Below are 16922 nucleotides of genomic sequence, written 5' to 3' on the forward strand. Positions count from 1 at the left end.
TCACGATCTTACGGTGTCACCTGCAAAGAAGACTCCTGCCTGACCTCACCTGTCAGCTGATCCTTGACGTAATCCCACCTTCACTTTGAACCCATCCATCACTCCAACTGCACACCTCACCACTGTCCTCACAAATGTCCTGCGCCACCCTCACATACTTTTGTGCCACAAGAGACTTAAGCAGGTACATATTTCCGTAAATGAGCCTTTTGTGAAGTGGATACAATCTGTTATTCCTTGTGTCAGTGCTCACTTTGTGTCTGTGAAGTAAGGTACATTCTGAGTCGGGGGTAGGGCATGTACCTAACAATCACCTATATCATGTGTTGATAAGTATATAGACTTATCCCAACAACCATTTTGACATAAAACACTAGCTTTACACAGATGTTACTTGTCACCTCAAGGAAGAGTATGTTCTATTTTGCGAAAGAGCCTTAAGGGATGTGATTAATAATATATTTTTACTGGCTGTTTCATGTCAAAAGGCCTGCTGTAAAAGGTCTGTAAAACACCGTTTATCCCTAACATCAAATTGAGTATTATTTCCTCTTCCAGGCCTCCCAAACACGAGGATACAGCACATTTTCTTTTCTTTCTTTTTTTCTTTTCAAGTTGTTCAGTCCCTGCTGAGCCTGTGGATCAATTGTGGTTGAACAATGTATTTTTATAGTACGGTGTAGAGAAAGATGGAAGCAACATCTCCTGCGGCTTCAAGAACAGATATACAAACACTTCCTTTGCAAAAATCTATGTTGAGGTAGAAAACATGAGATGGAAATAAACATACTGTCAGTAATACATCTGATCTGAATTGAATTTGTCTTTTTTCAAAAGTCTTTTTCTGGTTTTATTCTCATTTTGTTTCACGACTGTTTTAAGTACTTTTTTGACTTGGATTCATTTTTTAATGTCTTTTTCATTCAGCTTTATAGTTTTACAGGAGGTTATAAACAGGTTTTATGGGCCTAAAACTTACAGAGAAGAGCTTGAAGAGTGGATACTGGAAAACCTTCCACTTCTTGTCCTTGTACGCAATCATTGGAACGTTGACTTTGCTGAGATACTGGGAGAAGAGGAGGATCAGGCACACAGTCCTGTGGGAGATGAGAAGACAGAGCAACATGTGTCATTCACAGTTCTAAAGATTTAGTCCTGGGCACTTTAAATGTGCTTAAGCATGGCATACAGCCATTTTTTTTATTAATCCTGAGGGCTATGTGCCTGCATACACATACATACTATATTGACACCTTGAAGTAAGTGACACAGCATGACTTTCCTGATTTCTTTCCCTCACCAAAGTCCATAGAGAAAATCACATATTTTACACCATGGCACACAGGACTTATTGATCCACTGCTGCATCCATCAGTGACTTCAAATGTGTTGTTTTGTGACTGAACTGTTTAAGTGTCTTTATTCAAATTTACATTAGTGACTCAAACTTAAGGCAGCAGGAGATCAGTTGCTTTCAGGTCCCTGCAAGTTTAAAAATGGTGATTTTCTCTATGGACTTTAGTGGGGGAAATTCAAATGGTTTTCAAACTTGTTCCCAGTCAGAGAAGACTTTCTGACAGTGGGATAAAGCTTTTGTATCTGCAGGTTGTTTCTTAATGAGTGTATAGACCTTGTATAAGTTGTATTAGGATGCCTATAGAAAACAGCATTGCACAGAATGTCTCAAATTCTTTTCAGGCGGCATCTTCAAGTAGTAGTTAAAGCACTTGTACTTGAAGGTCAGGGTCCACTGTAGCCAACCTGACAAACCAAGAAAGTGGAAAAGCTTCTTTTGACAGTGTCTGTTTATCCAGAACTCTACCTGTCCTTCAGAAACGATCACAAACAAAGCACACAGATCTATCCAAATGTGAAAGTTGAGTGAGTACTTCTTGTGCTTTTGTTTTGTTGTCAAACTATCAACACCCGTGCTCTGTTCTTTTTGTAAGCATAAAAAAATAAAAAAAATAAAAAAGTGCAGTGGGATGGGACGCCCTGCACATCTTCCAGAGAAAAACAATGTGTGGACACGTGCCCTCACAGCTTCCAGCCACTGGAAGAATGGGATTTCATGCTTCACGTTGCATGAGAAGACTGTGCACTGTGCATGAAACACAATGAGCAAGTCATTCAAATCCAATTCAAACACTTAGCAGCGTTGCTGGACCAATTTTACCGATTAAACTTATGACCACAAAATCATTCTAAACATCTGCTTTGGCCATTATGACGTGACGGACGGATAAAAATAAAAGATCTAATTCCACGGAATATTGAATCGATGATGTATGACGAATGAGGGCAGAAACATTCGTGATGACAGGGTGGAGGGACAGGACATGACAATGTGATATCACTCAATCCATGGGTTTGCCGTCCCTTTGTGACTTTCTTTGCTGTGAGAGTCTGGAATTCCAAGAACCTCTGTCCCAGGTGTTTTCAACAAAAAGAGTCCTATGTTATTTATACTTTGACATAGTGTACGGTAACATAATACACTGAGATATAAAGGTATGAATCCATAAATTCAATGCTGTATATAAAATGTGACATGGGGCCAGTGTTTTTATACCATCTCATAACTTTACACAGTGGCAAGTCTTTGTGAGCATTAATTCTGTGCTGTGTCTGTGTCACTCTGCAATCTCACCACCACCAGTGGGTGGCAGCATTTCTAAGCCTACTTCAAACTGAGTAGTTTATTTCTTTACATAAGTGAAAGCTGCCACTGAGACGATTTGTTTGACCACTTGAAGACTGGCAGGGTCTTTATTATTTGCAGTGGGCTACGAGGGTCGGATTAAGATGATAAGATCTGTGCCTTTTCTCCAGTAAGCTGCCGGATAGCTCGGGGTTGAGGGGTGGGAGCACCGGGGCTAATACGGATGTGACTGATTACCACCAAGAGGTGGATGGGCTGAACCTTTTAAAACCCACTAGAATCACTCTGTGTAATGACTTTAGTCTGCATTATCTGGAGACTGGCGGTGGGGAAATGATGACACATTTCATTGACCTGCGCTGGGGCAAAGGTAAATGAAAGAAAGGAGAGATGATGGAGTGCGCTGAGTTACAGTAACAGCAGCTGTGGAGATCGGGTGAATTTAGACCGTGGACAGCTCTGCCGTGATAATGAAACAAAAGGAACATTCAGTAAAAACTGATGGCAGACAACAATTTTCTTGGGTGGGAAGACTGTATATAGATACAAATTATACACATTAAATGAATTTAGATATTATGTGCCAAATGTTTTCCTAGGAATATGAAATATGTATGAACCCATCGTTGATGCCAATGAAGCTATACCTGAAAAAAGAGATACATGTTATTGCAGGTTTATTGCTGATTGAGCAGAGAACGTTTGACCCGGGAACTGCACATGCTATTAATTGATTATTGATTTCTTTGGAACAGAGTCATGACGAGCACTGCATCACACAGATGGGGAGGGCGACTAATTAACCGAACCCTGAACAAATGACTTGCTTCGGGTCAGAAAGTCCCACAGGGGTTTCGTGTCTGTTACAAAGCCCTGATCCGATTGATGATGTTGCTGTTTGTCTGTCCAGTTTTATGAATCACAGCATTTTTTTGTTTGGGTTTTGTTGAGACCACAACCTACAACCAACGTTTAAAATATAATATAACACATACTGAGATCAGCTGATGGAGCCCTTCTTGTTAACCCAAATTCAGATTTTTTTAACAAGACGGGGAACGAGCCATTGCTACAAGAGCCCCAACACTTTGGAACTCTCTCCCTAGTGACCTCATATATGGTAAATTACATCTCTACCCTTACTTAAATCTTGTCTTTTTTTGTTTAATCACTTGTTGTGTACATGTGAGAGTGGAGGAGATACATCACAGTAAAGACATCTTCTACTCACAGAGCAGCTATACCCCAGTGACCTCCAGACTTCTTTCCAGCTTCGATAAACAGTGACAGGCCAATCAGGTTGATGGTGGGAGCGATAGCCAGAGGTCCGATGTATTTTAGCACTAAGCCCACAAGCCCGGAAAAGCCAAGGACGAGCTGGATCAGCGACGACATCAGTATGGCCCCCTGGATCTGGAGATGGCAAAGTAAAAGAAGTCCATCAGGTGAGTGATGTTCCTGGAGGCTTACAGTTTGAGAGGATGGAGTAAAAGCTGAATTGAATCACACAGTATAGTACATGTATTTGCCATGCCATTCATTATGGCATCCTTATTTAGACCGAGTGACTGCTGAGGTTGAAAAGGGGGAAAAACCTCACAGATGTCTTGTCTTGTCAAACTGATTAGTATTTGACAGTGCATGGCAAAGCAGTAAAACATATGCACGGTCCTGCACTGCATATTTGTGGCAAATGTACTGGAGGACAAGACCTCTAAACCCGACATCTGAGACTGAAACACAGTAAGTATTGCAACAGTGAAAGATAATCCTGTGTAACACCCTCCTGACGAGGAGGAGATATCTGAGGGAACATGATCACTGAAGCGCGAAACTTAGATTTCATGCTGAGTCAGAGTGATTCATATATTATCTGCTGATCCCATCATGGGGATACTCTTGGTTCAAAAATCCATTGTATTATTGTGCCATTGTATTAAGGCTTGTGACTCATTAGTGCAATGAGGTCTGTTTCTTTTCCACTTGCAATTTCACGTTTGACCTCAAACTTCCGTTTTATAATTTGTTAGTTATAAATGAGTCCCGCTAAGGGTAAGAATCACTCTCTCTCTCCCTCTCTCTCTGAATACGTAACGTACCTCTCGCAATCGGGACATCCAGACTTCGTCAGAGTTCTCCATAAGCTGTGATCTGGTGGCATTTTGTAAATGCACAGACAGCATCACCGGCGCCTTTGGGTCTGGACATTGCCACTTGGGCAGAGCTAGAATGGCCAGGGTCGGAGTGATGAAGCTGAAGGTCCCTCCCTGGAGGATCGGTAACCTACAGGTTAAAAAGGAGTCAACATTCAGTCAGAATTCAGACAGTGGGCCAAACTGTATTCAGTCTCTGTGGACTAAGAAGATCATCAGCAATTCCTGAAGGAACAGATGAGCGTTTTAATGAGTACCTCTCTCAGTTCAGACACCAAATTCTCTCACTGCCCCACAACTACTGCACTTTAGTACTAAGCAACTATGAGCACTGTCGATTAGTTCAACGAGCGTGAACACACTTGGAAGTTAAGGCCTCGAGCCAATTGTTATGATCGAGCTCTTATGCCACAGTAACAACAGCCACTGCTGCCAATGGAGTTCCTCATCGTAGGGTTCAGGATTGTGAAAGTGAAAATACACGTTATTTTTGTTCATATTTAAATTAGATAAACTTATTTCTTGTTGCTTGATTACTTGATATAATTGTGCCCCACCCCACCCTATTGATATGTTAGACACAAAGGTCAGACAATACCTCAGACCCTGTTTCAACTTAAATTCAACTTGGGACTACCATGACCCTGCATTAAATAATGTGGCTCGTGCATGTGGGAATCACTTTCTTTTCTTTGTAGGTGTTTGTGGTGTTTTCTATGGCTCTATTCCTTTTGAGTTTTTATCCTCCTATTATCTTGTCTTACAAAGCACCTCATCCCACAGCTCTGAAAGGCTCGACAAAGGCAGTTATTGACTTAGTTATTATGCAGTGTCAAAGTATTTGCAGGGATCCCATTTTTGTTCCTTTAAGCTTTTGCCAAACTGCGTAGGAGGAAAACTCAAACAAAAGCCCTATAGCTATTTGCTCAGGCATAGTGATACAGTGGTGCGTAGGGGCAGGGAAGTAGGTGTGGAGCGCGGTATTGTTGCTGTTATATGTGTGGGAGGCAGCTGCACTGAAGCACAGCATAGAGGTGGTTATAGCATGATTTTTCTAATGGGATTTCAAAACTTCATTATAGAAGGAGAATCAAGACATAAGACATAGTAGTAAAACCATTTTAGAACCGAAATTAGTCTTGGACTCAAGTGCTGTTTCCACTTATGCTAAAGGGTAAATCTAATTTTCACTTTTAGTGGTCTGGCTTCAGACTGACCCATAGTCCTCTACTCTATGTGAATGTCCACATGGGTCTCCAGGAGTTCAGCTGTGACTTTGAACAGTTGTAAATACAGCGCAGTGGATTAGAAGTAAGGGATATTGTTGTTTTTTTAAATGAGGTTGTATGAGATGCTGACACACAGTCAGCTGTGACCCCTTTCACTGAGAAGCAGCTGAGGCGGGGATGCATGGCCCGCACTGAACATAGGTGTCAGCAACAGAGTTTAGCTACTTAAAATGGTCTCACTTCATAGAATCTATTCATTCTAAGATATCTTAAGAATATTTCGCCGTTCTATCTTGTCTTTTCCATCATGGAACTCAAGTTTAGTTTTATTGACATCAATCTGAAATGTCACGCATGTGAAATCTCCAGGCAGTTTTTCCTCAGTGTCCTCACTGATAACCGTGTTATTACTGACATCGTGTCATGCTCGGGCACCCTTAGTTTAGTCAGTGTTGAAATGTCAGTGCCTCATAAAACCACACTACAGAAAGCTGTGAAAGTTTTACAGTGGCAAAGTAAAGCGTAAAAATACTTTACCTGACACCGACAGCTGTCTGCAGCAGTGTACACAACCCCGACACAAAGAATATGGTGGAAATGAGCTGGCTTTTGGCAGCGTTGTTGTCCTTAATGCAGAGGGGCTCAGCCAGGATGAGAGGGATAGCAATGATGCCACCAAAAGCAAGGATGTAATGCTGTGGAGGAGAATGCAAAAGGTTACACTCACACTTTATTTGTAGAGCAATTTTCATACAAAGCAATGCAACTCAAGGTGCTTCACAAGAGGGAAACACTCCCATCAGCCAATACAATACAAAAAGAATGAAATGGACAACCACAGCAGTCGCTAATAGCATAAGACTCATGGCCAGCAAAGGTAGTGACAGATTCCAAGGGATATGAGATGCATGATTTATCACATTGGTTAAATTATTAGTCAATCTGACTTTAAACCAGCCTGACCTGGTCAGTAGCTGGCTTTAGACTTGTTTGCTATCTTCTTGGTAGTCTGCCATTTGCTCCTCACCTGGGCCATTAAAATGAGGACAGATGTTGATGGGCCCCACACAAGATTTATGGGAGTATTTTTAAACCTACAACTCTCATAACTCAGCGGGGGATGCCTCAGGTCAGTTTCATGACAAAGAGGAAAGCGGGGAGGATTCCTTCAGGATGAAGAACTTGTTGAGAGAATTCTTTTGCATTTCAGACTGACAGGAGCTACGTGAGCTGTCCAAACTGCAGTAAAAACACCGGTGTGTTTGCAAAGTGACCATGTAAGTGATAGCCAAGCAATAAATGTGACCAAAGGGTCACTGTCTGGAAAAAAAATCTCTCCTTGTGTTTTACTGTGTGCTTATTTTAAGAATCTTATTTTGATTAGTTAATGTTAGCAGGTTAATATTATACCCCTGTTATAACGTTTGGGGTTATGTTATCTATACTGAATGACGTACACACTGTTGTTTTGCCTTATGATCGATGTTTTACATCACCATTTGTACTTTTTCTTTCTTTCTTTTTTCAAATCATGAGGCATTACTATCTCTGTTAATGATGGCGTTATGTGACGTTATAATAATGATAACCACCGGCTCACTGTTGTTGCAAGTTTAGAGTGATTTATGAAGTGAATGGCAACTGCTGGAGTCCAGGGAGCAGTGAACAGTACAGTGTAAGGGTGTGAGATAATGTAGCTGTGACCAGATGCTTGAACTGCTTAACCCTTGAAATAAATCTCGATGTACAGTTGCATCAAAAGAAAGACAGCATTTCAACTTGACTATTACATCACATGTATTTGAAAGCTTCAGTAAGTGGATACATTATATATGAAGCTTTTCTGCAACAGAGATCACGACAAGCTTAGATGAATCCATTGTTTTTCAAACTTGGCATCTGGTGTTTATAACAGTTTTATCAGCTTGTCAATAGGAGGGGAGCTAGGACACCACTCCACCTGTCCCAAACTGGTCCTATGAAGAACAAGCACAGACCTTTATTGATTTAAAAAACACTAAACTCATTCATTGTCTACCACTTTATCCTCCACAGGGTAACGAGGGAGCTGGAGCCAATCCCAGCTGACTTAGGGGTCACACCCTGGACAGATCGCCATAGGACTCAAGTTTTGTGGGCGAAAACCGGAGTACCCTCAGAAAAGTTAAATAACTTTGTTAGACTCTTCTCCTTCAAGCCCCCAATAAAACATACCACCCAGCAAGTTAATAAGTGTAACCTTCTTAACCTTTTTAAGCACACCATAAACCTGTTCATGCTAACATGTATGTGTTTTACAGTTGGATCTTCTTTTCAACTTCAAGTCTATGTGGATAGTTTTCAGTATGTGAATCACTCAAACAACATTATTAAAAATGGCACAGCAACCCCAGTGGTATACATTTGTATAATACAATAAAATGATCTGTATTAGTGTAAAATCAAAAATGAAAATGACCCAATGACTGATATTTCCCTCCATGGCAAACAATAATCAGTCAAAGGACCATAAATGCAGCTGGGTGCTACATGACCCTGTTCGCGGAATTCATGACACTGATACATGGAAAACGGATGCAGTTTATGCTCATAAAAAAATAGTGAGGTGACACAAGGAGGTGTGAGCATCTGGAAAAAAAAAGAGTTGCTTCAGTTGTAAAAGTAAAGGGTGGAGGAGAAAAAAGACTATTTTCTTTGGGGTAAATATACCGTCCTCTTCTCTCCTCCCTCCATTTTTATGATTTCAACTTCAAGACCTGCGCATGCTTCTGAATATTTTACCAGCAAACTCTTCTGCGATGTTGTTTCTACACATTGCCACATGTCAAATGTCACCCAACAAACCATAACACAAATACTGCCCGGAAAAACCAAGGGCAACCGTGGACTGACACAGGGAAGAAACACACAGAAGAGTGTCAGTGTCACTGCGAAAACACACTTCTCTTTATGATTTTACAGTGTTGTTCTCACCTCTGGTGCGTTCCGCAATGTCTGTTGACTTCAAAGAAATGCACATAAATGATAAGACACCAGAGAAAACAAGCAGCCATAATTATAAGTATGGCTGTGGTCTCTCCACAGACATATGTCTTGTTTCATAGTCCCAGCTGGAAGGCATTAACTTTGCTTTAAAATATGTTAGAAGTATTATACAGTGTAGACTTCAAACACATTCTGTTTTTTGTTTTTTTTCTTTGTCTGTTTAACCAAGGGCCTTGGAAAATATTACATTAAAAATAAGTATTGAATTTATGAAATCAATGACTCTCTGGTCTTCTGATTTTCTAATGTACGCACAAGCACCAGAGTGTGGGACCTTTTACACTCTTTCCCTTGTCCCTTTTTCCTTGTCTTTTTCCCCTAGTGTAGGTCTGTGCTGAATGAAAACGTTCTTCTCGTTGAAGTTTTAATTTTTCAGCATTGTTGTACTGTGAATTTCTATCTTCCTATCTTTCTTTTGGTAATATACTTACTGTTGGTGGCCTGTTCAGTCTTGATACACATCACTGTAATGTTACCTGTCTGCCGAAGAAAAATGAGGAGACAACGTGCTGCCGCTGAAATGCTTGGCAGGTAAGTTGAAGTGCGAGTCCCTGGAGTCAAAACCGGAGCGGTGTTGCACTGCTTTCATCGGGGCTGACAGAGACATGACTCCAAATGCCCTGAATCTGCTCGATGTGGACCTAAGCATTGTTGTTTTAGCAATGCTATAATTACAGCAATTATTGTTCTATCCAGAAAATGAATAAAATAACGTGTAAGTGTGAAGTATTAAATGTGATCTACTCTTACACTTGTGAAATAGTACATCCCTAAGTGGAACCCTAATTAATGTTCCTGCTAAAACCTGTGTTCGTCCTACTATTTCATGTCGATAAATGTCTGCTGTGAAAACTGACTCAACGCCTGCTGACATCGGGTGAAAGGCCATTTTGCTCTCACATTCAAACGTACAGTCAATATTGAGTGTCCAATTAACCTCTGCATGTTTTTGGACTGTGGGAGGAAACCGGAGAACCTTGAGAAATCCTACGCACACAGGGCCCCCGGTCGAACCAGGATTTGAACCGGTGAACTTCTTGCTGTGAGGCAATCGTGCTTGACACTTAACACCGCATGGCCCGCATACACGTGATGTACGAGTTAAACTCATTGGCAGCTTAATGATATATAAGACCGCCTGTCAGTCACATCATTCCAATCCAAATGCAAATGATGACATTGTCTGATAGACCTTAGACTTTTGCCCAGTGTGGAGCAAGCGGGCCATGATTAGATTAGATTAGATTAGATGATTCGATTTTTTTGGAATGCAATCCATGGTGCAACCATAAACAAAAAAACATTCATCTAAAAACGTTCAAGATATGCAAATATTACCTGGAAGCCAAGCAGGATGCAGAGGTACCATGGGGGCCTGTCATTGAGGGAGTAAACCAGATCTACTCCTTTGTCCGCATTCTCCTCGGGAGTCTCTGTGTGTGGCTCCTCGACATCCACTGTCAGCTGTGGCTGTTCATCACTCTCTTTACCCTTTGGGAAGAAGCACAGCGAACGCAAACAACACATCAGTTCAGCAATGTCGGATCAAATAAGAGAAAACAATATTCCCTGATTGAATTCCGTCCAGAGAATATTTTCACACCGACTCCCAGATTTACATTCTCTATCAGCACACCTCCAACCAGTCACTGGATGTTTCTACAAGCATACCAGAGATTCTCATAGGGCTAAAGGTTTCTAAATGTTTTATGTTTTTTTTCCCTGTGCCTTTGAAACTGAGTATTTTCCAAAGAAAGCCCTCCATTTTCAGTGTATTCCAAAGCTGGTGATTTAGAGTAGTTCAGATAAGAGACAGAAAGATTAAGTACACCGAAGTGGAATTAGGAGTTATAGAGTGTGTAGAGGTGTGTGATAAAATGCTGATGGCGGTGGTGGTGGTGGTGGTGCTTCTGTTCAGGTCCTCCCACACATGTCATGTTTGTTTGTGAGGAGAGAATGTTACTCATGTTGGACTATGATATGTTTTCCCTCTTTTCAGTCACTCCCAGTGTTTACTGAGGTTGGAGGCGCTGCCAAAGATGTGCATGGAGTTTCTGAGGGTCAATCATGTCCCCTGGTTTGACTGAGACCTTTCTGTGTGCTTGCGTATTTTCCACCCCCAGGGTTAACTTGATAGGAGACTAGATTGACTCTGTGTGATTGCTCCTCGCTGTATCATGGTCCTATAATAGGCTGCTGAGCTTCCCAGTGTGGACCCTGCCTACTACTCAGTGTCAGCTGGGATTGGCGCCACCTGCACAATCTCTCCTCAGAATGGACGTTTCCATCCATAACTTCATATCTGTCAACACAGCCGACTTGTGTTACTTGACATATCTTGCATAATAGTACAAAATCATATTTTCCAGTGGTCAAAAAAAAAAGACAAACACCCACAAACATCTGGCTTTTGTCTGGATCCAATTGGCATTCACTCCCAGGTCAAATCACTTTGCAATGGATGAAGTTTTTGGGTTTTTTTCACCCTGGTCATACCCTGAGACTTAGCAGGCTCAGGAGCAGTCAGCTGCACCTATCTGTGAATCTGTATTTGAACCAGCGACCCTCTGGGTTACAAGCCCAATTCCTTTACTCTTGGCCATGGGCTGCCCACATTGCATTTTAAAGAACATTTACATTTAAATATGCCAGATTATAGCCATTGGCTAATTTAAATCATACCCTATACACGGCACGGTGATGGAACAAGATAAAACATTTAACCATGTGCTAAAAAGTAAAGAAAAAAATAACAGAACATATAAATGTGAATATAACAACACCAAGCAAGGAGTAGGGACCGTGAGTTCCAAGCAGCAGGGATTTTTCAAAGAGACTTCAAGAGACTGTCTGACTAAGTCAGACAATTGGACAAAGTGCAGAGTCTCACTTACATGCAGATTCATTGACCGTGTACGCCTCACTCCGCCTCCGAAGGTGGCGCTGTGTCTCTCTATAAGCGAGTGCCTATTGAATCAGTTCCCTGTTGACCTTTACGTTGAAAGAAAACACCAAGCGGTGAGATGGGCGGTGATGTTGTCCCCTTGTACTTCCAGGTCAAAGACTGGTGAGGAAATGTTGGTGCATGCACAGAACGCCAAGTCCACCTCCAGTCAGACTAAGCGTGTACACACAGGAGTAATCGGACTATGAATCACATTATCCAGGTATGTTGGTCCGACTAAGACAAGCCAGATTTTAGTCGAGCTAATGTGTTTAGCTCTTAGCTGTTTTTGGCTTATGTATGTGAAATCGTCACAGTGTAGGAACAGTGGTTACATAACCTTGAAAACCCACAACTTGCACGCCCACAGGTGCTCTGCAGTGTGTGAACAAATAGCTCCAGACCTCTAGTGTGTCATCCCTGTGATGGACAGGCAGCTGTCTGTGCTTTTTCCAAGCGCATCCTTTGGGAAACAAGTGATAGCTGTCGATGGCAGATGTGAGTGTGACTTGAACTGGTGACTATTAAGACCAGGTAATCCTTAAGGGTCACCAGATACCTGAGACCAAGAGGTCAGCTCCCTTTTTAAAGCAGGTCACATCGGACAGATCAGTTTTCTTTGAGGTCTGTATAAAGCCTTTTGATGTGCTTGTAAATATTCCGGCTTTTGCGGTGACATGTGTTAACACTGATATTTAAGAGTAAGACATTTGGTCAATATGCATAAAAAAAAAAGAAAACATATTGTCTGTCTTGTTTCCAAGATTATAAATAGACATGATACATTTGCATGAAGTGTAAGGTGGAATGTTTTTTTCCGTGACTTGTCTTTGAACGCAAACAGGTCATTTCCCACTTAACACAGTCCACATGGGACAGATCAGTTTCCAACGTATTTGTACAAGCCTTGTTGGGGGTGTGAGTCAGAAGGACAACACCAGTGTTTGAAATGTGATGGAGGTATTCACTGGGAGTGTTGTGATGGTTACATTTGAACGCTTTTCACCACACATTGCATTGTGAAATTGTTAATGTGACATGTAATGTGTAAAGTATCCAGTTAGATTACTTAAGAGTAAGTAGTAAAATAATAAAGCTGGTCTCCATATGTTGTGGTGACATTGAACTGCTGAAATAGTTATAGCAACCATGCTAACAGGCTGATCAGGCAATTGTTTTATGTAGCTCACTTTGGAAGCTATTTAATGAATTATGCAACTTATCCACCTATTTAAACGTGAATATGTATGTGAAACTGTCCAACAGTCAGTCAAAACCATTCATGTTGTTTTTTTTGTTTTTTTTCTCAATTGTGACACATTATGAGAGTAAATCAAGAAATGTCAAATTTGTGGAAACTACATTGCTGTGTGCTAGTTTTATGATTTTAGGGACAACTGTGTGAAGAAGAAAAAGTTATATGATGCCATGGTTTTAACACCTTTGACGAAATACAATAAAAATCCCACAGGATTTTAACAGATTTCACCCAATTCCAAACCGGGCTATATTTCTGTCTTGTGTATAGGTCAGCTCATTTTGACACCCCCAGGCCAATTTATGGTTTAGTAAATTCACACAGCACCAGCAAATATAACATATTAAACATTATTACTTAGTATGAAGTAGCTACTACACATAATTCCTTCATGCGGCATTTAAAACTGACATTTCTGGTCACAAAAAAAAACTGGTGTTAAACTGGATTTTCACTTTGCTTGCTGTTGTGTTACATTTCAGTTGATTGCTGCAGTCATCATTGTCATGTAGAAGGAGCTGAGCTGAAAGACTGACTGAAAACTGATATTAAAGGGGCTTCCTCTGTAGAGGAATAGAAAAGACCCGTGGATAGCTGCTGATGGAACACATACCATTTTTTATAAATCCCCTGGGACCCTGTCTGCATGTTTTGCACGAGAACGCTGCTATCTCGTCCACTGAGGAGCAGAGGGGGGGAACAGTGAACTGAGGAAGTTGATGAAATGCAATGTTTTAAGTTATGGCTGTGATCCTGTTGAAAGATATGAGACGATACAAATGATCCCTCATTAGGCGAGTATTTCAGGAAGAATCTGACCTGCATTTAACTCTTATGTGTGCAGTGAACACACAGAAACGGGGGCCCATTTTTGCATAACCAGTTCTAAAGCGGGAATGTTGCACTTTTGCTGTGCCTAGTCGCTCAGTACAAACACAGAATAAGAAGACATTGTTGTTGCGCCTTTCAACCAGCAGCTCTAAAGTCAAAGAACAGAGTTAATATCTCTCTGACCAGTGAATTTAACTGTTAAGCTTTATTTTGGGTGGCTGCCACCCAAAAGAAATACATAACAGGGGTGTTAGGATGATTCTTAGGGCCCAGCACTGACAAAGAGGTCCCACAGAGAACATATCTAATTTTTTTGGTTGTAAATATGTTAAAAAAAAAAAAAAGATGGAAACCTGATAATTGAAGGGAAAATGTCAGGACAGAAAAAAGAAATGTACAAGAGAAACCCTGTGTGGCCCTCCTAAATTACCAGCGGGCCCCCCTGCTTTAAGACATGCACTGAAGTTCAGACATTCTTCAAAGACTGTGAAGAATGTCACAAATGTCTGCAAAAAATGCCCCAATCATTTTCCAGAAATTCCCCTCGCTACCTCCCTATTTAAGTCTAATTTCCAAGTGAGCTCGTGTGAGAAGTCAGCAGGAGAGAGTCCAGATAATCCACAGCGAGTTAATGGACAAGTGTCCTGTCTCCTTCATCTTCAAGCCAGGCACCAGCCTTGTTTTGATCCTCTGGAGATTGTGAACACATCTCACTTTGACACTCTGCCACCACATTTGCCATGCATGAACGCAGCAAGCTGTGGACAATGTCCAGACCCAGACAAATGTGTACAGCACTTAGAGTGATAACGAAGACGAGCAGAGAAGTACATGAAAACGCACCGCTCTGACATATCTCTGCCACCGCTAGTGCTTTGACTCATAAATGTTACTCAACTAAATAACGCTGAGCCATATGTGTCAGGATGCTGCATCATATCACAGATACTTAGCAGCGGATTGACTTTTGCACCATCCTTCTCTCTGGATGCCTGACATATGACACATAAGATTACATCCAGACTCCATTTTAAAGATGTCACATCAAAGTCCCATGTGACAAGGGAAAACGTCACATGCTGCGGCCTTCACTCCGGAACCTGCTGTGTCTCACTGGGTGAGTCGAGCATTCAAGTCAGCACTTCAAAGGAAAACACCTTGTTGTGTTGCATCTGTCTCACCAGAGTCGCACAACAGAGACAGACACTGCAGATGTGGGCACATCTGCACCACATTTCCTCTGTCTTTGATTCACTCTCACGTTACCAAGTCCTCAGCTGGTAGAGCGTGCAGACGTTTGTCCCATGGATCACATGACAATTTGCTTCCATCTAGTGGTCATGTAGCTGCACTCCACTCAATACAGGAGGAATAGTGTCACCACCAATTTGTATGACTCTAAGGCAGAGGTGTCAAACTGGCGGCCCGCGGGCCACATGTAGCCCCCCAATTGATGACATGCGGCCCACCACTTATTATCTTGTTAAAATTAAAACATGGTCCAACAAAGTTTTTTTTGTAATAGTAATAATAAGACATTCAGTTTTAATTGTTACATTATTAAATGCATTACATCACTGTTGTCCACACTATTATTTACTTAGTTTTAGAGTTATTTACCTGTTTTTGATATCATCAGATTCATTTTGCATCATAAATATGTCATTGGTATCGTTCTACATCATAACAAGCACTGTTTGTTTAAACATCAGTTCAATATATGTATTTGTATATGTATATATATATATATATATATATACATGTCTATTGTTGAATATCTTTATTGTGATATAATTTTAAGGTCATGTTGGTCACTTTTTTTTTCTTTTTTCAGACACTTTGAATTTAAGCAAATAAATAAACTACCAATTTAAATTCCAGATAATCCTGAAGGAAGATTAGCCATTCGATTGCATGATAATCATCTTGGGGGGGTTGCCTGGGGGGTCTTTACCGGGTCTTTATTGGTGGGGTATGCTGTGTGGCCCCAGGCATTTGAGTCCTGACAATGCTGCAAACTCCCCATGCCCCCAAGTCATAGAGCACCTGGGAAAATGAGATGGGTGTGTCAGTAGCACAGCCATAAGAGCTACTACCAAGTAACTACAGTCTGATTATCTCCCCTTCCTCTCCTCTCATCCTTTACTGTAACAGACAGTTTTCTTCTCATTCCACATACAGGTCCGACTGCTTCATTATGCCATTAAGTAATCAATGAAAATCTTCCAACATTCTAATGTACAAAGTGGATGACAGACGAACAATACACAACGGGCAGGTTTTATTGTTTGACGGTGATTAACGTGTGGCTGATTGCCACTGAATGTGGCCACAGCAATTACAGTATGTAGCACACGGTGTCATGTGCTAAAGAAATGCGTTACTTCCGTGTCACGACTGTGATGACACAGATAAATGGGTTAAGCGTGAGAACACACATTGGTTTGCTTTATGCACAGTCAAACAAGGAAAACAAAAGAGGTGCTTCAGTGATGTTAAAACACAACCCCATTCCAATGTCCTACTGAACTCAACATCACTGCAGGAACGGCTTTATGCATCATATTATGTCACCTATGTTGTGCCAAAAACTGGTCTCTAAAACCTTGTCTTATTTTGGTGAATGTGGGATTATGAAAATGTACTTTTTAAGGCAAAAAAGTCATTCTGACCTCACTCTTGTTATGGGTCAACCTTTCCTTTTTTTTTACGTTGCCAGGGTAAATATTATTGATTGGTTTGTTATTCCCATAATATAAACTGTGCAGGAAATGTCCGTATAAATACAAACTTATGGAAA

General features: G+C 41.1%; 2 protein-coding genes across 5 annotated transcripts in view; one reads left to right on the forward strand and one right to left on the reverse strand.

The window, feature by feature from the left end:
• The window catches only part of LOC122776381 (receptor-type tyrosine-protein phosphatase zeta-like), a 940026-nt gene that overhangs the window by 214796 nt on the left and 708308 nt on the right, over positions 1-16922 (forward strand). The gene's annotated exons all lie outside the window — the stretch shown is intronic.
• Positions 1-16922, reverse strand: part of si:dkey-106n21.1 (solute carrier family 23 member 2) — a 34204-nt gene that overhangs the window by 14595 nt on the left and 2687 nt on the right. Inside the window, exons 3-7 of the mRNA XM_044036923.1 lie at positions 10428-10580; positions 6582-6739; positions 4762-4945; positions 3894-4075; positions 980-1097 (exon numbers count right to left, since the gene is read on the reverse strand). Coding sequence (XP_043892858.1) covers positions 980-1097; positions 3894-4075; positions 4762-4945; positions 6582-6739; positions 10428-10580 — 795 coding nt within the window. The remainder of the gene's footprint in view (positions 1-979; positions 1098-3893; positions 4076-4761; positions 4946-6581; positions 6740-10427; positions 10581-16922) is intronic.

Source organism: Solea senegalensis, linkage group LG10 (assembly GCF_019176455.1).
Source record: "Solea senegalensis isolate Sse05_10M linkage group LG10, IFAPA_SoseM_1, whole genome shotgun sequence".
NCBI lineage: Eukaryota > Metazoa > Chordata > Actinopteri > Pleuronectiformes > Soleidae > Solea > Solea senegalensis.